The sequence below is a fragment of the Megalobrama amblycephala genome, linkage group LG6 (assembly GCF_018812025.1).
Source record: "Megalobrama amblycephala isolate DHTTF-2021 linkage group LG6, ASM1881202v1, whole genome shotgun sequence".
NCBI lineage: Eukaryota > Metazoa > Chordata > Actinopteri > Cypriniformes > Xenocyprididae > Megalobrama > Megalobrama amblycephala.
Window position 1 is genome coordinate 29,239,759 of NC_063049.1, and position 25,533 is coordinate 29,265,291.

Genomic DNA, 25,533 nt, shown 5'->3' on the forward strand with positions numbered 1-25,533 from the left:
CAGTAGTGTGACCAGTGTGCGGATAGCGCGCATGCGCGTTTGTGGTTTTGCCACGTACAGGTCGCTGTGAGGCGTTTCCGATTAGTCAGTCAGACGTCGTTCAGCTGAAGTCCGGGACACACAGGCTGGTGCTGGGATTGACACGTCCAAACAACCAGGTAGAGACGCGGGGCTTCTCTTACAAACATGTACATACGTTTATATGGTCACTTTACAGGTTTTTAGGGCACTTTTGGAAAAGAACCATTAGCAGTTAGCCGGTTGTCAAGTAAACTAGCATTAGCATAGCTTAGCCTGTGTGAAACTAGGGCAAGCTAAAAAAACAGACGTTTTGTCTAAAAAGCAGTATTTTTAAACCACAGCATGGGGTAGTTAAATAGTAGTATTTAAAACACATGAATAATTGTTGTAATCATTCATTTGAGGTTTGTTTACAGTGTTTTATCCTTTTTACGCCGGGAGAATTGTCACGCTCAGACCTTTATTTGGCAGGAAGTTGCTGTATCATCAGGTGAATGAGGCCTGATGAGATGTTTTAAATGGATCATTCTTTTGCAAGACATTTAAACGTCATGCTAGTGCGATGAAGAAAAATGGCCTGATGTGTGGTGTGGCCCTAAAACCACATCATCCTCTCGTCTAAACGATCTTCAGTTAGCTTGGATAGCTGATGGGCTGTTGTTATTGGAAACTGTCATCTGGCCTATTTAACATGACCAGCCAGAAAAACCCTGACAAATTCATACAAAAAGTAATGTAACATCCAAGTTAATCTGCATTTGATTGACAGTTTGCCATTTGGGTTTTGTCACTTTTTTTTTTTTTTTTTTTAAAGAAATGTCAGTGTTTCAATCATGGTTTTTGTTGAATTATATACGAGTTTAATACAGGTGTGCCTACATGCTCCAGAGTACTAGGCTGAATGGTAGCTAAACTAATCAGGGTAAGATAGTTAAGATTGTCCTTGATTGATCACATTCACTCAAATCGTTTGTATTGTGATCTAAAACCCAAAATGTGTCTCCCTATCATTTTGTCTGAGGCCAAAGTCTGTACTGGGAAAGATTGTAGACCATCTAACGTTACATGTGCCAAATCATCTTATATCTCATGACCCTTAGACTTTTTTGAAGTTATAGTATGTCCCAGTAACGTACAGTAGCACTTGCTCAGATAAAACCTCATAGATGAGTCATAAGATTGTGGGTTTGAGTAAGACAAGTGATTCCCTAACGTTTTTTATATCCATAACAAAGCAGGAAAGTTAGTAGTGTGTGAAGACACTCATTGCGTTACAACTATCACATTTCATAGTTAACTGTTGTGTTGTGAGTGGAATTCTGTGCTTCTGATAGAAGAACATTGTGTCTTCATAGATCGTGTCAGAGGTTATTAGCTCTGTAAGTCTGTTTATGCATACATTTAATGTAGCACTCTCTGCTGCAGCTCTGATAGTGTGTTTGGTTTCAATGCAGTCTGTTGTTGTACTATCAGATGACGTCTGATGTGCATGTGATGCATTAGTGATAAATGGCCTGCTTTAATAAACTGCTTAACTGCACAAGTAATAGTGCAGTAATAGTAAGAGTGCTCTAATGGCTAGCATAAGTGGCCATTTTGACAATTGGATATTTGGACAATAATTTGTATTTATTCTGCACTGGATTCATGTAATTTCAGTAATTCTGTGCCTCGTTTGCCATTGTATTAATTTGAATACCTCTATCATCTAATGGCATTGGTCAATGAAATATATATATATATATATATATATATATATATATATATATATATATATATATATATATATATATATAAATACAGATATATATATAAAATACAGTATTTACATTAAAAAAGTTTTTCCAGCAGTATGAATGGCCAGCTGGACCTGAGTGGAAAGCTGATCATTAAAGCTCAGTTGGGGGATGATATTCGTCGTATCCCCATCCACAATGAAGACATCACCTACGACGAGCTCCTGCTGATGATGCAGCGAGTCTTTCGTGGGCAGCTACAGAGCAGCGATGAAGTTGCCATCAAATATAAGGATGAAGGTCAGTCTTAAAGTCACCATGAAAGCAAAAATGATTAGTCTCATTTTTTATAGAATGTTAAAGTGCTTATTATAATCCTGATTTTTTTTTTATTCATATGTCCTTGTAATCTTTAATCAAAAACATTAATTAGGGACTAAATATCCTTCAAAACTGACTGCAAACTAGCATTTAAGTGGTTAGCAATGCCCAACTACCTCTGATCCAATCAAAATCCCGCCCTACATTTTTCTCATTCTATAAGCTGTTTCACTCATATATACGTCACAACTGGGAGAAAAAAACACTACAGCGACTTCTGTTTTATGCCTACTTTAAGCTTCAAAACATGCATATATATATATATATATATATATATATATATATATATATATATATATATATATATATATATATATATATATATATATATATATATATATATCTCCATTTGCTTAAGTCATGTTGTATAATACTATAAGATAAATAAACCTATAGATTTTCTTAATCAAATCTCTCAGTAGTTTTGCACTATAGACTTAAGTCTAGATCTCAAACTCTGTATTGTTTTCACATGTGGTACAGTTTTATTTGAGGTTTAACTACAAGTACTACATTCATTTTTTGTTATCTTTTGTATCGTTTGTCTGTTCTCTTCCAGATGATGACCTTATCACCATCTTTGACAGTTCTGATTTGTCCTTTGCCATCCAGTGCAGTAGAATATTGAAGCTCACTCTTTTTGGTAAGAAACCAGAAATGCTTAGGGTTTTTTGCTCAACCTGACATTAAGGAATATTCTAGAATGAATGAAAAACATTTACAGTTACACACCTACAGTGGAAGCCTAGGGTGTCTGTATAAAACTGACTGGTGACTGGTGTGATGGAATTGCTTACCAAATCATTTCTTTTTTTTGTGCTGTAGAAGCTGAAATGTGAGGCTTGTATTTTTGCTCAATCTTCCAGCCCACCTGCTAGGCTTCCATTGTAAGTTTATATCTGTAAATGTGTTATTTGTTCATTTTACAAACTGAGGGGCAAGTTATATTCTTATAACGACAACAGGCCACAGATACAGGCACAACAACACTGTTCTCATCAGTGCTAATCATGCACAGAGTTAAGGTCAGTGAGCATGTGTAGGTTTATCTTACCTGCAGGAAGATCATATTCCAGAAACGCTCCAGTGACCATGGTGTCCCTTGACAGAATAGGTGTACAACATTATTAAGTACCAAGTAGCTCATGTGCAGCCCATAGTTGTTTTTATGCTTTTTGGATGGTGTTTTTCATACAAAAAAAGAAGCATATCAAGTTAAAGCTTCTCAATTCCACATTGTGTCTTTGTGACCCAGAAAACAGTTTATACTGAGCTGTAACCTTTGGTTTAAAATGGGCTCTCTGTTAAGCACATAATCCCACATCGGCATGGATGGTGTAATATTGCGGAGTTAAGCTCTTTTAATCTTAAAAATGCTGAACTTGGTAGTATTTCATCCAACCAGGTGATGTCGTTTTTTTCCCTCTTTGAATGATAGCACAGCTGGAGCTTTTTGTGTCCAGCAGAGGGCGCAATAGAACAAGATTTGAACTGATAATGAATCTATGTCTGACCATTTAATGTTATTAGCAAGGACACAATGGAACCTTAAAATCTGATGGTAACCACTTTAAGTGTGACTTGAGTGTCTAAATACTTGTTGTACACTGAGATGGTTTAACACATGTAAATTAATAAAGTCCTAAAACATCATGAGTATTTTTTATAAAGAATATACATTTTTCTAGTTATACCAACTTCTAAAATATTTTCAGTTAGAAATTGTGAGTTAAAAATGATTTTAAAAACCCACATCTAGTATATCATGATTGACTGGAACAGTCATGTAAATTGATTTGTTAAAAAGAATGGGAGCCCTAAAGCTAACAAACTTCTCTATACATGTCATCAATGTAAAGGGTCAGGGCCATTTTATAGGCTCTAAACCTGCTCTCAATTTCATGAGCTGTGCTGAAAAGCAACTCTTCTTTTTATCTGTTCGGTGGCACAAACAAATATTCTTAAGAGAGGAAAATCAGACCCGGTTACTTGCCCAATTAAATGACGTCATTCTCTCTCTGTTCTAGCATTGTTTGGCTCACACAGGTACATCTGCACTGCAGTTTCAGTGCCAGTTCTCAGCATGTGCCGACTATTCCTCAAATGTGTCATCGTAAACGCTGCCGAAGCAAAGCTGTAGATTTGGGCAGCTTGATTCATGCACTATTTTACACTGATTTATTTGGCACGTCTAGCCAAAATCAAAGGTTGCAGTCTGCGTGGGTGTAACAAAAGCCAGTATTTATGCTCTTATTGTAGACAATGTGATCTGAAAGAACTGATTTAAGTACCAACTCATAATATATGCTTCTCTTCCTAATGAAAATAAAAATTAATAACTTTAGTCAAGTCTGCACTGGGCACTATCCAAAGCCTCTGTGCTCCAGCCAGATGAAGTCATGTCTTGACCTTATTTGCAAATGTAGCCCTGCCCATTGTTGGATGGTTGAACTAGTTAAAGAAAATTTTGGGAAGATTTTAAGAGTTCGAATGTGCTGGTTCATGGTTGTATAATGTCACGTGTGTGTATGCATCCCAAACGTGTGACTGGTGCCCCAGGGCTGGGTTAGACTTCTGCTAGAGCTCGTGTGATCTCTGAAGAGTCTGGAACAGTTCAAGCGGCAGCCGGTCTCACACATATGGATTCAGGAAAGAGCATTCCAGGCTCACACACAACGCCAAAACTCTGGATTACCTCATCGTATAGACATAGTCTGGCTATCTAGACTAAATGGGATGAGGGTCCAGTGTGAAGTAATTTTGTCTGTCCTCACTGAAAGCAAAGAGCTGCATGAAATGACAAATCACAACATATCAGAACATTTTTGATGTTTAATACTTTAGGAAAGGATTTTGGATAAAGGAAAGACATGACAAAAATAGAAATATCGATGAAATGTCTGGCAGCTGGTTAAAATGCAAACTAACATGGATTAGAACAAGAGTTTTATGGGAATAGTTAGAACAAAGTGTTAGACAGTGCTGTCAAAAATAATGCTTTGTTTTTTTTTTTTTTACAGTGAATGGGCAGCCTCGGCCACTGGAGTCATCTCAGGTGAAGCACCTGCGTAGAGAACTGATCCATTTGAGGAATAAAGTTAACAGCCTGCTGGACAGCCTGGAGCCCCCCTCAGAGTCTGTCCCAGAGAGCACCAACCCAGAAACCGGTATACACGTGAACTCTCCTGGAGTGATTCTCTTGTTTTTCATATCCAATACTGTAACTAAAGCATTTGAAGCATGTAAAATCACTCTAGAAGCTAACTTAGATTATATAAGTTGGACAACATAAAGGGTTAGTTCACTGAAACATTTACACACCCTCGTGTCATTCCCAACCCATAAGACTTTATTACTACCTTGGAACAAATCCCAAAAAGCAACTCAAAAATAGCCTGTGTATCTCATTCCAAGTCATCTTAAACCAAATGAGATTTTTAAGTAAAGGCATTTTAAGTATGCAAATTATGTCTTCATATGATGCATTTGAATGTATTCAAACAAGTTTATCATATGGGTTAGGAACAGAATGAGGATGATGACAGAATTTAATTTTTTAGCTGAAATTTCTCTTTAAAATTGAACCTCATAAATGTGCCTAAAGAAGTGCAGACAGGCAGTACTAAAGGTGTCTTGTTCTGATGTCTCTGTGTGACAGAATGTGTGAACGAGGCAGTAGATTCAACAATGAAGCATGCCCCACCGGTTAGTGCTGCTAGCATGTCTGCATTTGACCCCCTGAAGAACCAGGAAGAGGTTAACAAGAATGTCATTTCTGCATTTGGCCTGTCTGAGGACCCTGCCCCAGGTACCTTATACATTTACAGATTTCATAGCACTTATTTGTGGCTGATTAATTGTGGATTTTGTCATTTGTTTGTTGTAACTTTTGCCCTGAGTTAAAAATCTAAAATATTTTAAAAGAAGCTTAATATTCTTGAATAGATGGCTTAGTAATTGTATATATATTTTTTCAGCTATAGCACTTTATATATATTCATAGATAATACTTTTCAGTGGTTTATTATAGCCACTCGCTGAATTAATGTAGGTTTCAATTGGTGAGCTCTCATAGGTGTGTTTTTCTGCTGATTTTACGGCTTCTAGTGTGGCTCGTTCATTCAGATTGTATATCTGGATCACAGTACTGATATGACTCTTATTCATGTGGTTAATGATATCCTCCTTTCTATGGATTCTGGTTTTACAAACATCCTAATTCTCCTTGATCTAAGTTCAGCGTTTGATAACTATCTGTCATGATGTTCTCATTTTCCGTCTTTCTGATATTGGAATCAGTGGTTCTGCTCTTTCCTGCTTCATTTCTTCTCTCACTATAGAAAGTACTATATCACTATGCAAGGGTATAGGTCCACCACAACTTCATTAACACAGGGTGTTCCACAGGGCTCAGTTCTTGGTCCTTTACTTTTTATCATCTACATGCAGCTACTTGGTGATATACTATGCAAGTTTGGACTTCGTTTTCAATGTTATTCTGATGACGTCCAAATCTACCTTACCACATTTTCTGATATTTCATCTTTGCCAGACACACTCACCGCATGTGTTAGAGAATTCAAACACTGGTGCCCAGTTTCACAGACAAGGCTTAAGCCTATTTCCAGACTGAAATGTATGTTTGAGCTGTTTTAACTGAAAGCAACTTGCACTGACATATCTTAAGACATGTCAGTGCCCTTGTTTTGTCTCAAGATGCACACCATTGATGTTTTTTCTAAGGCACATTTAAAAAAGCTACTTAAATTTCCTAATTTAACTAAGGCCTAATCCTGGCTTAATGAAAGTCCTGTCTTGTGAAACCAGGCCTGGATGTCTCTGATCTTTCTTAAATGAAATGACAGCAAAACAGAAATGATGGTGATTGGCTCCACCAAACCTGTAAATAGAATGGACCTGTCCTTTGACCTCCCCTGTATTTAATCTTGGCGTTTTATTTTATTCCTCTTTCATTTGTTTCTCATATTGCTTCAGTTGTTAACTCTTTATCATCTGTGTAATACTGCACGTCTCTGCTCCTCCCTCAATCTGAATGATGCAGAAACCCTCGTTCATCCACTAATAACTTCTCTTTTGGACTACTGTAATGCCTTATTAATTGGCTTACCAGAAAAAAAACACATTAAAAGGCTACAGTATGTACAAAATGCAGCTGCGAGAATGCTCACCTCGACTAAACGTAGTTCTCACATAACACCCTTTCTCCATGATCTTCTTTACCAGGTTACCAGTTGCATCACATATTCATTTTAAGGTACTTCTGTTAACCTTTAAGGCTCTAAATGGTCTTGCACCTCTATCTATCAGACCTAGTCCACCCATACCTGCCCACCCGGTCTCTTAGATCATCTGAACTTGGCCCATTGTCAGTTCCTAGATCTACTAGGTGAACGATCTCTTTGTGTTAACTCCTCCAAGCTCTGGAACTCACTACCCCCCTCTCTTCGCAGTAACTCCTCTCTATCTGCCTTTAAGTTTCAACTCAAAACAAATTTGTTTGAAATATATTTTCAAATAATTTTCTTTGTTTTTGTCATTATTTTTGTGTTGTTTGTAAACTGTCAACTACCTTTAAGCGACCTTGGGCTCGTGGAAAGGTGCTATATAAATAAAACAACTACTTCTTTTTCTTCTTCTTCACCTGATTTACAATGAATCACATTTTACTTATCTGTTCCTTGTGTTCCAGTTCCAGCTGTAGCCGCCACCGCTGCTGCAGAGGAGCGCTCTGCTACTCCAGACAGTATTGCCTCTTCATCCTCTGCAGCGCCCCCTTCTGCTGTGGCTCCCCAGGCTCCCCCACCTTACTCAGGGGTCCAACAACCTCCCTCTAGTACTATGGATGGTAAATGCACCACTTTTACAAATTGTACCCAAAGTACACTTGTAGAAAGTGCTCTGTCAGCATGTAAAAGTCAGCAGCTTAGTCTTGTGTAAAAGCCCTCTAAGAAGCCTGTATGATCTGTGTCAGGTGACCCTGTCTAATTATACAACCTGAAATCAATCTAATTGTTCAGGGCTTCCTTAAGACTGGCCAGTCGATTTTGAGAATGTAGTTTTGCACATCCCCATTACAGATGTTTTCTTCTGATGCTTATGGGAGAGAGTCCAGCGAAAGAAAAATGAACAAGGAATCATATGGCTACAAAGTCTTTGTAGTGGATTCAGAGCATGATGTTATTCTCCACTTTGCCATTGCAAAAAACTTCCACATCACTCCAGTCCACTTGAGAAATGCAGGCCGATTCTGGTTTTGGCAGGTCACGCTGCTTTGGCAGGAAGGTCACACACCTGTACTTACACATGTTCTCTCACACTCATACAAGAACACACACAAAACTTATTTGTTTGCAGCATAAAAGCACCTTACAGATGTTGTCTTCTAACTGAGGCCCTTGGGAAGCTGTCAAGCGGAAGAAAAACAAACCACAAATCAAATGTCCTTCAAGTAAAGAGCATAATGTTATTCTCCGCCCGTCCATTGGATTTGATCCCACCCCTCTCCTCTTCCATGGAAGTTCTTCCACATAAATGCAGTGCACATGAGAAATTGTGCAGAACTGTTCTAGATTTGGCAGGTTTGGGGGATGGTTTCCATGGTTGCATGGAGTTGTGATGCTTTTCTCTGCTTTATTGTTACCATCACTGGGACACTTACACACACACAGCCTTTTCTCATTAGTTTCTTGGTGCAATGCACACAAACATTTATGAACTTTGGATAATCTGTCTGTGTGCTTTGTGTCAGTGAAGCCGCTTTTATCTCTACCCATCGTGATATGTGAGGTCTGTTGATTTTGCAAGATTCTCTTGCTGTTTAAGGTCTATTTTAATTTGGAATCCAAATAAAGGATTTAAAATGTGTTGGTCAAGATCAGGAGCTGTGTCCTACACAGATGGTCAGACTGTCACCGACTGCCATCATTTGGGCGATCCATTGATGGCTCAGTTTTATATGGCTTTCCTATTTGTATGTTTCCAATAAGCTCCTCTGTATTGGCGCTTTTATTAGTTGATGTTCCAGAGTAACATGCCAGATATCCCACATTAAAATGTATTCCAACTCAGAGTGAGAGAGATCAGTTCCTAATATTTATGGCCCTCTGGTGTCCCAAATGTTTCTCAAACTTTTGATGATGAAACTAAGTAACAGTGGGATATCCTCGCTAGGATCCACAAGCTGCGTGCTTGTTTTTTATGGGAATTCCCTCCCTTAGCACTGTGAATCTTAATCCTTAAAAAATTAAACTTATGTTGTCTTAAACCAATAAACAAATTTTCTGTGATTGAACAGGTCAGATGTATCAGCAGTATCAGGCTCCAGGTGGATATCCTCCGCCAGCTGGACCCCAGCAACAGTATGGAATGCAGTATCCTGGTAATTATTTAAAACGCATACCAATGATGCCTTCTTAAATTACAGCTGAGCTTTAAGCCCTGTTCATAACAAATCTGATAGTCTTTTGCTTAATTTTCTTTGAAAAGTTTGGACAAAATTGGATGGCAAACAAGTAAATAATTTAAAAACTAGCCTCGCCTGTGATTCCAAAATGAAATAAAAAAAAAAAAATGTATAAATCATCCCAGAAAAACATTTTGCATGTGAAGTTTAGATAGTTTCATCTGTTTCATTAAAGGCACAATATGTAAGAATTTTGCAGTAAAATATCCAAAAACCACTAGGCCAGTGTTATATATTTTGTTCAGTTGAGTACTTAAAATACCCCAGATGTTTCCAACTATTTGTAAATGGCTATTTGTATCCAAGGATCTGGGACGTGTTTGGGAGTCGCCTGTCAATGGCGTTATATCCGCGTTACCCTCGGTTTCTGGTTTTATTTTGTTGAAACCATGGAAACACCAAAGACGCTTTAATATATTACATGTTTTATTAGACGATGGAACAGTTTGGTTACATTTATAAACAGAAAACGAATTATGATGTAGCTCAACACATTTAGTCTTATTGTTTAAATCTTTATAGTTCTCTTGATTTTCTGAGAGTACCATGCTTTTACCAAGCCTCAGGGAAAAACACTATTTTGTCAAGTAGCTAAGTAATACAACATTTTCTCCATCATACAATACGTTTTAAAACAAATTGCATGCCATTTGCCATTTATCAACACAAGCCACCCAGCATTTATTAATATGATATTCTAAAATCGATCTAGTTTACTGCAGTGTGCAACAAGTGTCTCACAGCAGCCGCCAAACTATCGTCATAAAATCATTTTCAACACAGTCAAATGTATCTAATATGATAAACAGCACTGTGTTACCTCATACACTTGACTGGAAGAAGCAGAAGCAGTGACTGTGGCATAATCAAAGTTCCGCTGCTTGCGAGGCGTGTTCGACTCTCATTAGCAGTCGCTCCAGCGGCTTCGTTCCGCTCCAACAGCCCTCGGTCCTGCTCTGCTTCATACTACAGTAATGTTAATAATAACATCCATGAACATGATTTCTGCTCGAGTCCCGTCCCGATTCTTTTCCACCGACTGTGAGGTGAAGACAACATTTCCCAAGATTCCGCGCTCAAACTCTGCATCATCAAGCTACACCTTTGTTTTGAATAGGTGACCTCTAGCAGCAAAAAAACTACATATTGTAGCTTTAATTGGTTTAAACTGCACTTTGTTTTTTGCGCTTGAATCAATCTAGCTACTTAAAATTTGTCTCTTTAGACAAACAAATATGCTAATAACCTAAATTAAGTACAAATAATAATAATCAAATAATGTATATATATTATGTATATGTAATTTTCAGTAGTGCCTTGTAGCAAAAACATTTGTTTACTCCAAAGCATATATATTACCAAGCTTTAATGTTGTTTAGTTTGAATTATTAATTTAACACTCCTTTTCAGCTGGTTATACTCCTCAGTCCGGTGTTCCTCAGGCTCCGCCTCCTCAACAACAGTTTCAGAATTACCCCACCCCTACCTCTCAGGCAGCTGGTGCTCCTGGCTCCGCTCCTGGGTTTTCCAACCAATCACAGCCTCCTGCTCCCCAAGGACCCACCCAGTACCCACCTGGAGCATTTCCAGCTCAGAATTACACATCCCAGGCCTCTCAGCAGCCAGCTAACTACAGCCTGCCTCCAACCTCCCAGGCCACAGGGGGTTATCAGCCCCGTCCTGGATACACCCCGCCACCTGGCGCCACCCCTCCTCCAGGGGGTGCCAACCCCTATGCCCGGAACCGCCCCCCTTATGGCCAGGGCTACACCCAGCCGGGCCCTGGGTATCGGTAAAAGCCCTTTAATGTCCCCGTAGCACATCGCTACAAGTTTTCTCTGTCTCCATCACATCAGCCCCCGAAATCTGTGTTTGACATCCTAATATTGTGTTTGTGTTTGTTTGTGCTTTGGGTGTATGTATGAATGCATGTGACAATGAGCTAGTGAGGTTGTATGTGTGCGTTTGCACACATGGGAGACCAAATGGTGTGGGAGTGGACAGCTGTGTGTGTGTGTGTGTGTGTGTGTGTGTGTGTGTGCAGTTTATTTTATCACCGGCCTCCTCATTGGTGTTATTTTGTCATAAACAATGAGTCTGTTTAAACACTAGAAAATGATCATAATCAAAGTAAGTGATATTTTGTTTAGTTTTCTTTACTTGTTTTCTTTACTTTTTCAAATGTCCTGGTTTTTACTAACCCCTGACTGGCCTCTGCAGTGAAGCTTGTCATTTCTGTATAAACTGTAACATTGTTTTCAGAAGGCGAATAAAGACTTTGAGACTGAAGTGATGGGAGCTTTATTCATTTATGGTCTTTCTTTTTTTAGGTCTTTATTTTTCAGTTTTTTGAGGATTGCATATAAAACAATATTAAAACACACCATATCTTTTTTCATATCAGATTCAGAAACCATTTTATTTTATTTTTAAAAACGGCAGCCACGAAAAACATCATAAAACAAAAACTGCTTGTGCTCTTATTAGTAAAGCAGATAAACCTCATAAAAAATCTATAACTTTAACATAAAATCTGGCATTTAAAATCTTTCTCTGGAAATCATGAGTCATTGAACTTCTGTACAAAACAATAGACTTCCTTGTTAAAGTGATATTGCATTCCTCACATTCAAACATAGTATAATTACAACAATTAATTGAAAAGCAGCATGGCTTGGATACTTTATACTTGGATACTCATTAAATTCCTTGTTTAACTGGTGCTTAAGCTGTTAATGGAATGTTCTGGGTTCAGTACATTCAGTATATTATTAACAGCATGTTTCACTAACAATAATAGAGAAAAACTTACACTTACATTGAAAGTCTATGGGACAAAGCATTGCACCCAGATAAATGGTAAAATACACAGTATTTTATAAGCAAAGCCAAAAAAGACTTAATGAGACTATTCACATGAGACCAGTGTAACTGAAACACTGTACAGATATATCCAATTTTTCAACTCCTGCCATGACCATATAAAGCCAGTAAACCTGGTAAATTTTGCACAATACTTGCAAGGTCCAAAAAAGGACTGTTTACTGAGAGAAAAATCCACCTTTAGGAATTACCTTGGAAACTCATAAGCAGAGGTTCACCCCAAAACAGTCCCACAGCTAAATAGTTGAGCTAACAAAAACTGTATGGAAGAATAGAACATGATCTTTAAAAATATTCACTTAAATATGTGACTTGTCTTTTTTTGTGGAATATTCAACATTTTGATAAATAATATACACCTTCATTTAGTCTTTAAGGGAGCCTGCTTCCCTTTATTATTAAAAGTTTAGGCCTAACTTCTTAATCTCAATGGTAACATTTATTCAGCTCTCTGTACATTTGCTGCACTGTTTGAGCTTATAAATAATTTTATATGTGCCCGATAACCCAAAAACAGAGATACATACTCTAAAGAAATCATTCTCTATACACAGTCATCACATAAAAACACTAGTTCTCCCTTGGGAACTACTGTTTCTTATCCGTCATGTCTTCCATCTGCTCCTTGAGGTCCTACCACTTCCCAGGAATGGGTATCCCGCATTCGTACCAGGCCACGTAATTGATCATGGAATTTCCTCCAATCTCCCCAAACTTGACAGGCTCTTGACGCATGGCCCGGAAAAAGCCTAGATAAGGGAGGAGAAATCATCATACCTTTTGTGTGAGATTATTGTGCTTTAAAAAAAAAAAAAGTTTTATTAGAAACCTTGTCTAGGTGGTAATTGGTCTGGCGGAAGAGGACCACCAGTTCGTCCATCCAGGAACGAGTCAACAAATTGGCAGTGGTCCTCCCCATACCCTGTTTGATCTCCTATGCTGTAGAACTTCCCTAAAAAAATATAACGTTTAGAGCTAAGTAAGTGACTTTTAGCAGAAATATCTGTTGAGTCTGTAAATGGTTGATACTGACCTTTAAGTGAGTCGCTCAGGTAGATCTTGTATCTGAGAGAGTTGCACAACTGGATACCCACAAACTTGCGGTACCAGGTTCGCTTTATGAATTGCCGCCCGTTGCATTCAGAGTATGAGTCTGCTCTGAATGGAAACGATGACCAGATGGCATTTTTACCTAAGAGAGCCAATATAGATTAGATAAGAGTGTACATTTTGTATAGACATATTGCATCTTTCTATTTTTTATTTTAATATTAATATTGTATAGGCTACTCCGATTGAAACACTTACCAGTGGGCATCTCACTTACGCGAGGATCAGCTGCAATACAGAAGAAACATGATGTCACTGCAACTTAATGCATAAACTGTGTAAAAAACACCCACTTGGTTTTCATTAATGTCTATTAGCTTCATGAGGTCAGTAGGATTTTTGTTGTTGATTGTTTTTAAAAAAGAAGTCTCTAATGCTCACCAAAGCTAAATTTACTTGGTCAAAAATACAGTAATAACAGTAATATTGTTACAATTTAAAATAACATTTTAAAATAACAAATATCATTACAATTTAAAATAACTTTTCTATTTGAATATTTTTCAAAATGTAATTTAGGCCTATTCTTGGATGAAAAAAACTGAATTATCAGCATTGTTACTCCAGTCTTCAGTGTCACATGATCCTTCAGAAATCATTCTAATATGCTGACTTTGGTGCTTAAGATTTTTTATTATTATTATTATTATTATTATTATTATTATCAAAGTTAAAAAAGTTTGTGCTGCTTAATATTTTTGAGAGAACGGATTTTTTTTTTCACGTTTCTTTTAATAAACAGAACATTAAAAAACAACATTTATTTTAAATAGAAATTTCTTCTAACAATATGAATGTATTTACTGTCACTTTTGATCAATTTAATGCATCCTTGCTGAATAAAAATATTAATTTCTTTCAAACCCCAAACATCTTGGTTGTGTAGCCTACTGTAAATGCAAGTGTATGTCTAAAGTTAATGAAATTAACCTTTTTTCTGGTCCATACCTACTATGAAACTATACATGGAATTAGGTTGAGCCAAACACATTGTCAAGAATACCTTCCTTAAACATAAGCCAGACGATATGCCATCGGGTAAATAACTCCACTCAAGGTTTGAATATATCAAAACAGCATGTTTTTGGACTTATTTCTAACAAAGTTACTAAAAATCCAAAGCCCCAAGAAATTCCCCTGAGTCGTCCTTCATGATGTACAATTTTCCAGAGCTTGTGTCAGATATCCTCATGGTTATTGTTATTTTCTGGCAGTTTATCAGAGCCCCAGTACTGTATTTATACCTAAATTACTTCAATATACACAGAAGAGTGAACACATTGGAACTATTATGCACATTACTCCCACTGCTGACAGTAATGCTTATATGCTAATTATACATATACATTACAGCAATAGTTCACTGCCAATTTTACACACCTGTGAGATTGATCTTTTGTTCTTAAGTTACCTTGGCCTGCCTGACTCTATTATGCATGCCAGTTTCTTTAAATTGTTCAATGACATCAAACATAATCGGCTCTCACGCAACTTGATTCATCGCGATGCTTTCGAATGTTTGTGTAAAGTGAGAATGAGATTTAAATGAGATTTTAAGTGAATAATGATTTACATTAGGGTCTGTTTTTCTCTCGTATGGCTTCAAATGTCTTGAAACATAGCACAAAAGTCGTGCAGACTGCATATAAGGTGCTTGTTTTCTTTTTTAGAACTTGACATGCCATTGATTTTTGTTATGGAAAAGAGTGACTCTGAAGGTGAAAATAATTTAAGCTTCTCTTGTTGATACAATTGGCTCAGTGACACTTCTGGAACAAATAGAGCTCAGATTCAATGGATGAGCCAGATGATTTCACAATGACCTCAGAAATGACTGTGGTTTGAGCTCAAGAGCTCACAACATATTCTCAATGAATTCATGTCTTAGGCCTTTAACATTTCTCCTCCGATTACCTGACTCAGTACTGAAGCTGACTGGATCACTGGTTGGGCCTGAACCCAGCTCGTTCTTGGGTACAACTTTGAATTCATAACTGCAAGAAAAAAATGGAGTTAACAATTCTGAACCAATACTATGTTGATCATCAGACAACCAGTTATTATTATTTTTTTATATATGTTATTGTAACAAATAATATGGGGATCTTAAAGGCCTCACGGTGAAAACAGCTTCATGAAGGGACTAAATGATGGCCTCATTTCAAATCTGCCATTTCAAATACATCTTTAGATCTTTGGGTTAGTGTGTAATGTGTAGTAATTACAATTAGCTTAATTCAAGAAGTCCATGACACAGAACATGGTATGTGTTCAAACCTGCTCTCTGGTTTCAGGTTCTCCACTGCTGTATGTGTTTGATTTGTTGTCTGGATGGACACCTCTTCTCCATGTGGACCCTTGGTTGAGGAAACTACGTCATATTCTATTGAGACCACAAAAACATAATTTGTTGTTTCATATCATTAATGGAACACAGAAGATATTTTCCAGAATGTCTGAGCTGTTTTATTATGTTCAATATACTTTAATGGTGGGTTTTTTTTTTTGTACTTTTTGGAAAACATTGTTCAAAAGTTTAGGGTCAGTAAGATTTTTTTTTTAAAGAAAGTAACTTTTAACCCGCAAGGATGTGCTTAATTATTCAAAAGTGACAATTACAAAATATTTCTATTTCAAATATTTTTTATATTACCGGTAATCAAAGAATCCCAGAAAAAAACTGTTTTCAACTGTGATTATAATAAGAAATGTTTCTTGAGCACCAAATATGCATATTTAAATTATTTCTGAAGGAGAGACTTCTTTCAAAACAATCTTACCAACCACAAAATTTTGAACGGCAGTGTATCTCCTTTCTTTCATGGAAGTAATATAGGTTTGGAATTACTTATTTTGGAATGAGTATATAATAACAAAATTTTCATTTTTATCTCTCATATATCTTGTTAAATCCAAGTAAATAGATTTAAGGAAAGCCTCAATGCAAGCCAGTTCACTTCACTGCCATCTTGGCAACACCCCTTGGGCAGTTTTTTTTTTTTTTTTAAACATAGGTAATGGGCATAAAACTCCAGCTCCTATCTATCTGATGAACTGGAGAAAGAGTAAAAATCTGTCAAGATTTTTCATGGGTACTGTTCAAAGAAATATTTCAAATCAACAATATAATCTGACAACAATGGTATCATAAATTTACTTCCTAAGCTCAAACCGATGCTAAAAGCTGATTTCTTTCAGGCTTGCCCAGCTAACGCACATTCCAGAGTTGAAAAACAGACATTGCATTCATCAAAAAAGGCTGCTGGCTCTTTTAACTTTCATTCCTACAGCTGCCATATTGGGCATTGCAACTTTTCCTATTAATTTCTATACTCTATTTAGTTTAAGTGTACCTGTGGTCTCATTGTCTGTTTTGTCCCAGTCAAGGATAACGAAGGAGGGGCATCCCTCCACTGTGACTACAGTAAGGTTGGATGGAGGGGTCTTGGGCGGGCCAGTGACATTTATGTATCCCACCTCCTCATCAGGAAAGAAGCTGAGAGAGTGAGTGACAGAGCAGGGCTCCTCCGGACGTTTGTCGGTTCTATAGATCACGTGAGGTGCTGAAAAAGATGACCGACGACGACTCGTCAAAACACTGTGAATTGTAAAATAGACCTCTTGCAGTGCTACAGTTGCAATAAATGATTTTAACCCATATACCTACCTACAAAACGTTTCTTCCCCGTTGCATCCACCTCAGATAGGGGATGAGGACTGAATACAGAGGAGTTGTCACCGGTGTCAAAACGACTGCCTAAGATTCAAAGACATACATGAAACATCAAAAGACCACAAGATCAAGACTCCAGCTCTGTGAGACACACTACGCCTCCTATTCTCAGTAGATCTTGCATTTTTTCAGTATAATTGGCACAAAAACACTCTAATTTCAGCATCCAGTGTCTTCACCAGATGGTTTCTATAACTTAATTGAACAAATCATGCATTGGACCATACCTTCAAAAGCAGATTGTGGTGTTGTTGTCTGTGAAAGCTCTTGATTGGTTGTTTTTTCAGTAGTGGGTGGAGCTAGAGGTTTCAGATCTGGTATTGGGTCCATCTGCTTCAGATCAATAATCTTTTCTAAAAGTTAACATGGAACATTTTTCATTAATTGGCAACGAAATATATGCACATCAAGACTTAGATATCTTTATCTGTCAGTGTCCTCACCCTTTTCATTAGTGTCTGAAGCCTGGTTCAGCTTTGTCTTATCTGTAAAAGAAGAAAAGGAGATACATGGAAATTGTTTTTGGTTAATCAAGGGGTCAGTGAAAACATTAAAAACCCATAAAGTTATGTTGTGGCTGAGATTAGTCTAAACAAAAAAGAGAGCTAAGGCTTTTTTCATTGGGTTTGGTTAAAAATAATTTCAGCATAAAAATACAACAGCTATTTCACATTATTATAAGTGTCCAAGGTCAGAAAACACTGCACTGACTATAATTTAGAAGTAAATAAAAAAAATGTTCTACATAACATTCACATGGTTGGAATAAAGAAAAAAATACTGCATGACATCAGGCTAATGTCCGCACAGTCGGGGTATTGTTAGAGCCAAATGGAATCCTTTAATGCTGTCCAGACTCTCAGGACTGCAACTTCTCCAAGAACAGCTCTACGGGACCAATGCTATGATGGAGTGCAGAACTATACAGCTACAATTCTGGATATTCACTCAAAATAGAAGTTCAGGATAATATTGACCAAAGCCTGTCAATTAATCAACCTCAAAACATAATTTTTCCAACAGCCAACTTTAATGGTCTATTATTCCAATATGTGATTCACAAAACATTGGAGATCATTTTCAGCAGGAATCTAATTTAGGATGAACAGAAGGTTTTTAAGAAAAGTTTCACAGTTTCATATTTTCCTCAAGTAATCATATATCTGCCAAATGTGTTCAGGGCAGTAGACTTCGAATAAAAGTCAGATTGGATGGATGGGATGAGCATGGGATGAGATGAATTTGGTAAGGACAGAGGGATTTGATTCTCCATTATTCAATGTTATATTTGGTTGGGAGAGGGTGATGGAGAAAGTGAGAGAGGGTGCTGTGTTCTCACCAGCAGTCGGATAAGTTTATCAATGTCTGATCTGTCATGCTTTTCCAAAGAATCATAAGCTCTGAAAATCCATCATGACATTAACAGCACATATATTTAAATATAACTTAAAGCTACAATATGTAGATTTTTCGGCGCTAGAGGTCGCCTATTCAAAACAAAGAAGGTTCATTATCTTGGGAGAGTTATCTTGGGAGATGTCGGGGATTTGATTCTCCATTATTCAATGTTATATTTGGTTGGGAGAGGGTGATGGAGAAAGTGAGAGAGGGTGCTGTGTTCTCACCAGCAGTCGACTAAGTTTATCAATGTCTGATCTGTCATGCTTTTCCAAAGAATCATAAGCTCTGAAAATCCATCATGACATTAACAGCACATAAATATTTTCTTTGGCCTGGAATTGTCATGAAATCCAGCTGCAAGGGAATCATTCTTTAGACAAGAAATGTTTTCTACCAAACAATATCTCAAACAATATGTTAAAACTGTATCCAATCTAGCACTATGCACAATTGGATTCACAGTTTTCTGGGACAGGGACTACAAAATCACTCAAAACTAAAGAACACAACAACAGGCTTTGAAACTACAGTTACATCACATGGACCGGAATGGAAATATATTGCAACGCCCTTATGAGATAATACTAAAGTAATCTTGAATATTAGTATTCAAAATCTATGAAGGAGTTTACCAGGTTTCTTTCCGGGAAGTTTGGGCGCCCAAAGGCCTATATGGCGCTCACCATGAGGCACTGTCAGAATAGAAAAGACTGTTATAATCAAACCCATTTCATTCAAGGATATGATAAAGAAAAGTGTTAAAAGCATACAACAATATGAGTACGGGAGTGTTTACAGTTGATAATATTTGATATTATAGTAAGAGACCAGATGTGAAGGAAAATTAAGATGTGAAGAAAAACTAAAATGTTGAACTGTTCAGTTTCAGCTGTAATATCAGGTGTCACAGGAGTAATCAGCTGTAGTGCAGAATTAAATGGCAGTGTGAAGAGAACAGAATGAGAAACAGACTTCTGGCAGAAAGTGTGTGTGAGTGTGTTGTCCCTGCAGATAACATGAATCTTGTCAACAGGTCCTAAGAGTCCCTTAAAGAAATGAATTTAAAACACACCAGAGAAACCATGTGCAAAGAAGAATGTACAGATATATACATAATCCTATTCAATCAACTGAGAATTTTTAACAGACATAATTAATTATATATACTGTATACATACATACATATACAGTATGCACTGAGGTAAAACCTAACTTAAAACTTAAGGTGACTTGTGGAGTCAGTGCTTGGCAAGTATTAATTTTTGACCCTTCTTAACAATAAGACTAAGGCCTGTTTCACCTCACATATATAAGCAGTCCATAAGTGGACATATTCAGAATTCAGACTTTTTTTTTAATTTAGACTTTTATGAAACAACATAAAATAATGGAGAGAATAATATTTAAATAAATTAATTTATATAAAACCATGTAAGTAAATTTTTAAATATAACTTTATATAACGTTTCGCTGCTAGAGGTCGCCTATTCAAAACAAAGAAGGTGACGCCGAGTTATCTTGGGAGATGTCGTCTTCGCTTCACAGCCAGTGGGAAAGAATCGGGACGGGACTCGAGCAGAAATCATGTTCATGGATGTTATTATTCATCAACATTACTGTAGTATGAAGCAGAGCAGGACCGAGGGCTGTTGGAGCTGAACGAAGCAGTGGAACTTTTATTATGCCACAGTCGCCGCTTCCGCTTCTTCCAGTCAAGCGTATGAGGTAACACAGCACTGTTTATCATATTAGATATATTTGACTGTGTTGAAAATTGTTATAACGTTCCTGTATGCGTTCGCTCGGCGGCTGCTGTGATACACTTGTTGCACAATACAGGAAGCTAGATTAATTTTAGAATATCATATTAATAAATGCTGGGTGGCTTGTGTTGATAAATGGCATGCAATTAATTTTAAAACATATTGTATGATGGAGAAAATGCTGTATTAGCTACTTGACAAAATAGTGTTTTTCTCTGAGGCATGGTAAAAGCTTGCCTGGCAAGTCCAGAATGATATATCTTCTACATCTACAATTTATATCAGTCTGGTCAGTCCGCCCTCCGTCGCGCCTCGAGCTACAGTCTATGGCCTCGAGTCAACTCCAAACCGTACCGTGCAATCAGATTCATTTATTTCAGTGACGCAAACAGCGTCACTCTAGTGCGGCGAAAGTCCCTTCAATATCAACAAAGATTGCGCACGCGAGACCCGAGAGTTTGTTCTATTCAGCCGTGAAGTCAGTTTTAAATGACCAAAAACACATTAATTATTTACTTTTCGCTGTTGACTCTCTTGTCGCTTTGCTAACATATCCGCCCTTCTCTGATTTGTTTACTCCGCTTCCTGTTTGCTTGGATTTGCTCCGCCCTAGAAATCGAATTGATTCAATGGCCGACCAGACTCGCTGGTACAGTGGTGAGGCTGGATTTTCCAGGCAAGGTAAAACATGGTACTCTCGGAAAATCAAGAAAACTAGATTTAAACAATAAGACTAAATGTTTTGATCTATATAACAATAATTAATTTTCGGTCTATAAATGTAACCAAACAGTTGTTCCCTTGTCGAATAAAACGTAATTTAAAGCGTCTTTGGTGTTCCCATGGTTTCTACAAAATAACCAAGAGTAACGCGGATGTGACGCCATTGACAGGCGACTCCTGGACACGTCCCAGATCCTCGGTTAAAATCGCAATTTTTTTAGGATTAACATAGTTAGAAACATTTGGGATATTGTAAGTACTCAACTGAACAAAATATATAACACTGGGCTAGTGGTTTTTGGGTATTTTACTGCAAAAATCGTACACATTGTGCCTTTAATTACCCTTTAAATGTAAATGTGGCCACTCTTCACGTGCATAATAGACAATTTATGCCTATAATTAAAATAAATACACAGTGCTGTAACCTAAAATCCCATTATTTTCTGTTTAGAAACATTGCGGTGTACTCATCAGCTACACTTTCATGCTGCTGTGTATGTATGTGGTGTGAAACAGCCCTAGTGCTACAGATTTCTGAATTTGCACACTACATGACATTTAAATGTCTAATAAAACAGTTAGACAAAATGAATGACAAAATAAATGAATAAATGAAAGTAAGGATTGGAAGCATGAAAGAAAAGAATGAATAGTTAAAGGCCCCACTTAAAAGAAAAACTGTGTTTGAGTCAGTGCGAAGACTGCCAAAGTTTTATACCCCTTTTCCTGTTGAAAGTTGAGTTACGATACACAGGGGGTGGCCTGAAAGGCTTTGTAGGAGGGACGCGACCATGAGGCCTCAGTCTCTGCGTAACGTTTCGTGCCAATGGGCGGGACAAAGAAGAAGAGTTGCGGAAGATACCTCTGCCTAAATAAACACAAACACAGTCAGCGATGGGGAAGAGAACATGATTAAAGATTATGACAACAGATCAGTTGACTGACTGAATGGGGATGAGTCTGGGAAGCTCACAAAAGAGCACCAGCTATCCAAAAAACAGAAGCCAACAGATCTAAAAGCAAAGATGGTGTGAAATGGTGTGCGCAGCATTATGACAGTGGCAGTGTTTTCAAGAGTGAATGAAGTAGTCAGGCATTTGAGTTGAACGCATGGCATAATGTGAGAGTTGGTGCCGTAGGTGATGGTTTAAAAAGGATTGAGGGGAAGTGGTGGGGCTGTTTCAGCTCTAGTGAGGTGGTAATAGCATTGCCCAGCAGGATGGCGTTTGGAAGTGGTGGTGATGTTTGGTCAACAGTCACGACGATGCTGTGTACAATGAAGATTTATGCGGTTAATACGGACAGGTGACAAACAGCACAGTTAGAAGGAGTAAACTGGAGCTGACATTACCATTGTTCCTACTGGCCACCTCATTTGTAAGTGTTGGCAGTGACAGTAGTTGTTCGTCCTTTGGCTGGGAACTAGCTGACATACAGAGGCAGACTTGCGTAAGTCTCATACAACGTTAAACATATTGTAATAATAATGTTCTCAGAAGATCCCTGAGCAATAGCTTTTAACCTGTCTAGATTATCCATGCTGAATTTCTGGTACCAATTGTTTAAAAAAAACAACAATGAATAACAATGAATGAAAAACATCAAAGAACCTCTTAAACAATGGGTGTCCAATCCTGCTCCTGGAAGGCCAATGTCCCGCAAAATTTACCTCCAACTTGCCCCAACATGCTTGCCTTGAAGTTTCTATAATCCTGAAGACCTTAATTAGTTGATCGAGGTAATTTAATTTGGATTGAAACTAAACTCTGCAGGACAGTGACCCTCCAGTTGCAGGACTGGACACCCCTGTCTTAAACGACATTTAAAAAACATTTTAGGTTGCCAGATCGCTACAATTCAGTTACTAAAACTAATATTTTTCTATACACTATGTCTAGGGGAGAAGTTACCCTCTGGTTGACCTGGTTGACGCGTCCTCACTGTTACCTTCTCCGCCACGGGTGAGTTTTGAATAGCATCGGATTTGATGAAAGCAGTTTTAGGTGTCAGGTTTAGTGGGGTTTTTTGGGTACCTGGCAACTGTTCATCAGGGTTAGGTGGTTGGTTTTCAGCATGGGAAAATGTTTTTGGGTTGTGTTTAGCAGTGTTAGCTTGGTGTTTAGTAGTGCTGGAATGTTGTGTTGTGGTGCTGGGTTGGGGCTGGTACCAAAAACGTATGGGTGGATATATTGGTTGTGGAGTCAGTTCCTGTACGTTCTCGGTAAGGGGCAAATCTTCAGTTGTGAGAATATGGGGTGTCGAATATTCTTCAAGAATGGATGGTTTAGTGCTAAATACTGGTTGGTTGATGAAATCAGTTGTCTGCCATGACACTAATCCATCCCGAATGTTTGCTAAAGTTGTGGGTGAATTCAAAGCTGTGTTTGTTGGAGAATTGTCATTTGTGGACCAATTCTGTGTAGTCGTTGGTTTGTTGTTTGGCTGTTCAGAAAGTGTGGCTGTTGGTTTGTAGTTTAGCTGTTCAGAAAGTGTGGCTGTTGGTTTGTAGTTTGGCTGTTCAGAAAGTGTGGCTGCTGGTTTGTAGTTTGGCTGTTCAAAAAGTGTGGCTATTGGTGTGTAGTTTGGCTGTTCAGAATGTGTGGCTATTGGTGTGTAGTTTGGCTGTTCAAAAAGTGTGGCTATTGGTGTGTAGTTTGGCTGTTCAAAAAGTGTGGCTATTGGTGTGTAGTTTGGCTGTTCAAAAAGTGTGGCTATTGGTGTGTAGTTTGGCTGTTCAAAAAGTGTGGCTATTGGTGTGTAGTTTGGCTGTTCAGAATGTGTGGCTGCTGGTTTGTAGTTTGGCTGTTCAGAAAGTGGGACTGTTGGTTTGTAGTTTGGCTGTTCAGAAAGTGTGGCTGCTGGTTTGTAGTTTGGCTGTTCAGAAAGTGTGGCTGCTGGTTTGTAGTTTGGCTGTTCAGAAAGTGTGGCTGTTGGTTTGTTGTTTGGCTGTTCAGAAAGTGTGGCTGCTGGTTTGTAGTTTGGCTGTTCAGAAAGTGTGGCTGCTGGTTTGTAGTTTGGCTGTTCAGAAAGTGTGGCTGCTGGTTTGTTGTTTGGCTGTTCAGAAAGTGTGGCTGCTGGTTTGTTGTTTGGCTGTTCAGAAAGTGTGGCTGCTGGTTTGTAGTTTGGCTGTTCAGAAAGTGTGGCTGCTGGTTTGTTGTTTGGTTGTGTGAATGTTGTTGAATGTGTGATTGTGCTTGACTGGTAATGGGAAGTGGATTTTGAGAAATCATAAGCGTGAATGGTTTGGTGTTTGGACGTGCCTTGTAAACGCTGGGTTGTGCTCAACCGATGCAGCTTGGTACCTGGCTGAATTTTTCTTGTATGGAGACTGTGTTGAGTTATGGTGTCTTGTTTCTTAGATGGGTGGGGATGTTCCTGGACAGTCCTTGTGTTGTGTTGTTGGGTTGGTGGTTTGGCTGTAGATGAACTAGGGGAAGATGTTGTTTCACTAAACTGTTGTTGGGCTGTATTCGGCAGCTGTTTGGCTGTATATGGTTGAACTTTAACTGAGACCTGTGTTTTGGTGGTATATTTTTGGTTTGTAGTGGGTGGTGGTTGCGTTGTGCTGGTTTGTTGTTGGGTTGTGGAAGGTTGTGGCTGAGTTGTCGTAAGTTGTTTTGGGGTTAAACTAGTATGTTGCTCTGTGTGAGGATCTGGTTGGGTAGTGCTAGGATGACTGGTGGGGTTTTGAGGTTGAACTGTGTTTGTGGTTTTTGGCATGGGCAGAATGATCGGTGTGTCGGTGAAACTAAGGGCCTCAGTGAAGGCAGGTTGATCATCAGGAGTTGTCGTGGGATTTTCTGCCTCTATTGGCGACACTGGAGAAACAGAAACAATATATATGACAAAGTATTCAAAGAAAATAGCACAGTTCAGGTACAAAAACAGAAATAAGAAGGCACTGATTTCCATTTTTTGATAATGATACATGTAGATCTCCTATTACAGAAGATAAAAGGACATTTTTATATTTTCATTTCAATGAATTTTTGTATAGAAGAAAAGTTATTATAGTTAGTTGAATTTTGTTTTCATAAATGCATGTTTTTTTTTTGGTTGTTGTTGTTGTTGTTTTTTTTTTACGGCATAATGCCAATAAAATGAAGGGCAATTCAAGGCTGAAACATTTTCTTCAGCTTGTCCCTCTCTCATCTGGCACATGGAACTTTGATACACGTGAAGGACATTTATTTGGAATTTATAGAAAACTACTGTGATGGAGACCCACTACATAGTATATAGTACAAGCGGTCCAATTAAAGCATAATTCAGGTCACAGACATAAAACAGAGGTAT

The 25,533-nt window shown here is 38.0% G+C and overlaps 3 protein-coding genes and 1 long non-coding RNA gene across 12 annotated transcripts in view; 3 read left to right on the forward strand and 1 right to left on the reverse strand.

The window, feature by feature from the left end:
* Positions 1–11,910, forward strand: part of col8a1a (collagen, type VIII, alpha 1a) — a 35,448-nt gene extending 23,538 nt beyond the window's left edge. For all 3 annotated transcript variants that reach the window (XM_048193752.1, XM_048193754.1, XM_048193753.1), the window contains one exon: positions 11,626–11,910. The gene's annotated coding sequence lies outside the window, so the exon portion shown is untranslated. The remainder of the gene's footprint in view (positions 1–11,625) is intronic.
* On the forward strand, positions 1–11,910 carry tfg (trafficking from ER to golgi regulator). 4 transcript variants are annotated; one of them, XM_048193756.1, is made up of 8 exons: positions 1–158; positions 1,870–2,057; positions 2,698–2,781; positions 5,159–5,305; positions 5,797–5,946; positions 7,849–8,004; positions 9,454–9,537; positions 11,032–11,910. In XM_048193756.1, the coding sequence occupies exons 2-8, from the start codon at positions 1,874–1,876 to the stop codon at positions 11,415–11,417; spliced, it is 1,191 nt and encodes a 396-aa protein (XP_048049713.1). In that variant the 5' UTR covers positions 1–158; positions 1,870–1,873; the 3' UTR covers positions 11,418–11,910. The 4 variants fall into 4 exon arrangements, with proteins under 4 accessions (XP_048049713.1, XP_048049716.1, XP_048049714.1 ...); XM_048193757.1 differs by having other exon boundaries at positions 4–158; positions 1,873–2,057; XM_048193758.1 differs by having other exon boundaries at positions 20–158; positions 1,861–2,057.
* The window catches only part of LOC125270311 (target of Nesh-SH3), a 24,131-nt gene continuing 10,504 nt past the window's right edge, over positions 11,907–25,533 (reverse strand). Inside the window, exons 9-22 of one of the 3 annotated variants that reach the window (XM_048193749.1) lie at positions 23,148–25,055; positions 22,589–22,663; positions 21,956–22,105; positions 19,381–19,440; positions 17,791–17,832; positions 17,575–17,700; positions 17,282–17,371; positions 16,968–17,177; positions 15,892–15,997; positions 15,529–15,608; positions 13,813–13,842; positions 13,538–13,696; positions 13,334–13,456; positions 11,907–13,253 (exon numbers count right to left, since the gene is read on the reverse strand). In XM_048193749.1, the coding sequence (XP_048049706.1) occupies positions 13,138–13,253; positions 13,334–13,456; positions 13,538–13,696; positions 13,813–13,842; positions 15,529–15,608; positions 15,892–15,997; positions 16,968–17,177; positions 17,282–17,371; positions 17,575–17,700; positions 17,791–17,832; positions 19,381–19,440; positions 21,956–22,105; positions 22,589–22,663; positions 23,148–25,055 (3,275 nt within the window). In that variant the 3' untranslated portion in view covers positions 11,907–13,137. The remainder of the gene's footprint in view (positions 13,254–13,333; positions 13,457–13,537; positions 13,697–13,812; positions 13,843–15,528; positions 15,609–15,891; positions 15,998–16,967; positions 17,178–17,281; positions 17,372–17,574; positions 17,701–17,790; positions 17,833–19,380; positions 19,441–21,955; positions 22,106–22,588; positions 22,664–23,147; positions 25,056–25,533) is intronic. The other 2 variants (XM_048193751.1, XM_048193750.1) reach the window with 2 other exon arrangements.
* LOC125270315 overlaps positions 21,132–25,533 on the forward strand; it is a 5,984-nt gene continuing 1,582 nt past the window's right edge. Inside the window, exons 1-2 of one of the 2 annotated variants that reach the window (XR_007185323.1) lie at positions 21,132–21,192; positions 23,136–23,198. This is a non-coding gene — a long non-coding RNA (uncharacterized LOC125270315). Of the gene's footprint in view, positions 21,193–21,288; positions 21,487–23,135; positions 23,199–25,533 lie in introns of those variants that run through there. The other variant, XR_007185324.1, reaches the window with a different exon arrangement.

Excerpts from the sequence above, each read along its gene's own strand:
- tfg (XM_048193756.1), top strand. The coding sequence starts at position 1,874 with ATGAATGGCCAGCTGGACCTGAGTGGAAAGCTGATCATTAAAGCTCAG. Across the intron at positions 2,782-5,158 it reads ATTGAAGCTCACTCTTTTTG|TGAATGGGCAGCCTCGGCCA; the intron begins GTAAGAAACCAG and ends TTTTTTTTACAG. Across the intron at positions 5,947-7,848 it reads GTCTGAGGACCCTGCCCCAG|TTCCAGCTGTAGCCGCCACC; the intron begins GTACCTTATACA and ends CTTGTGTTCCAG.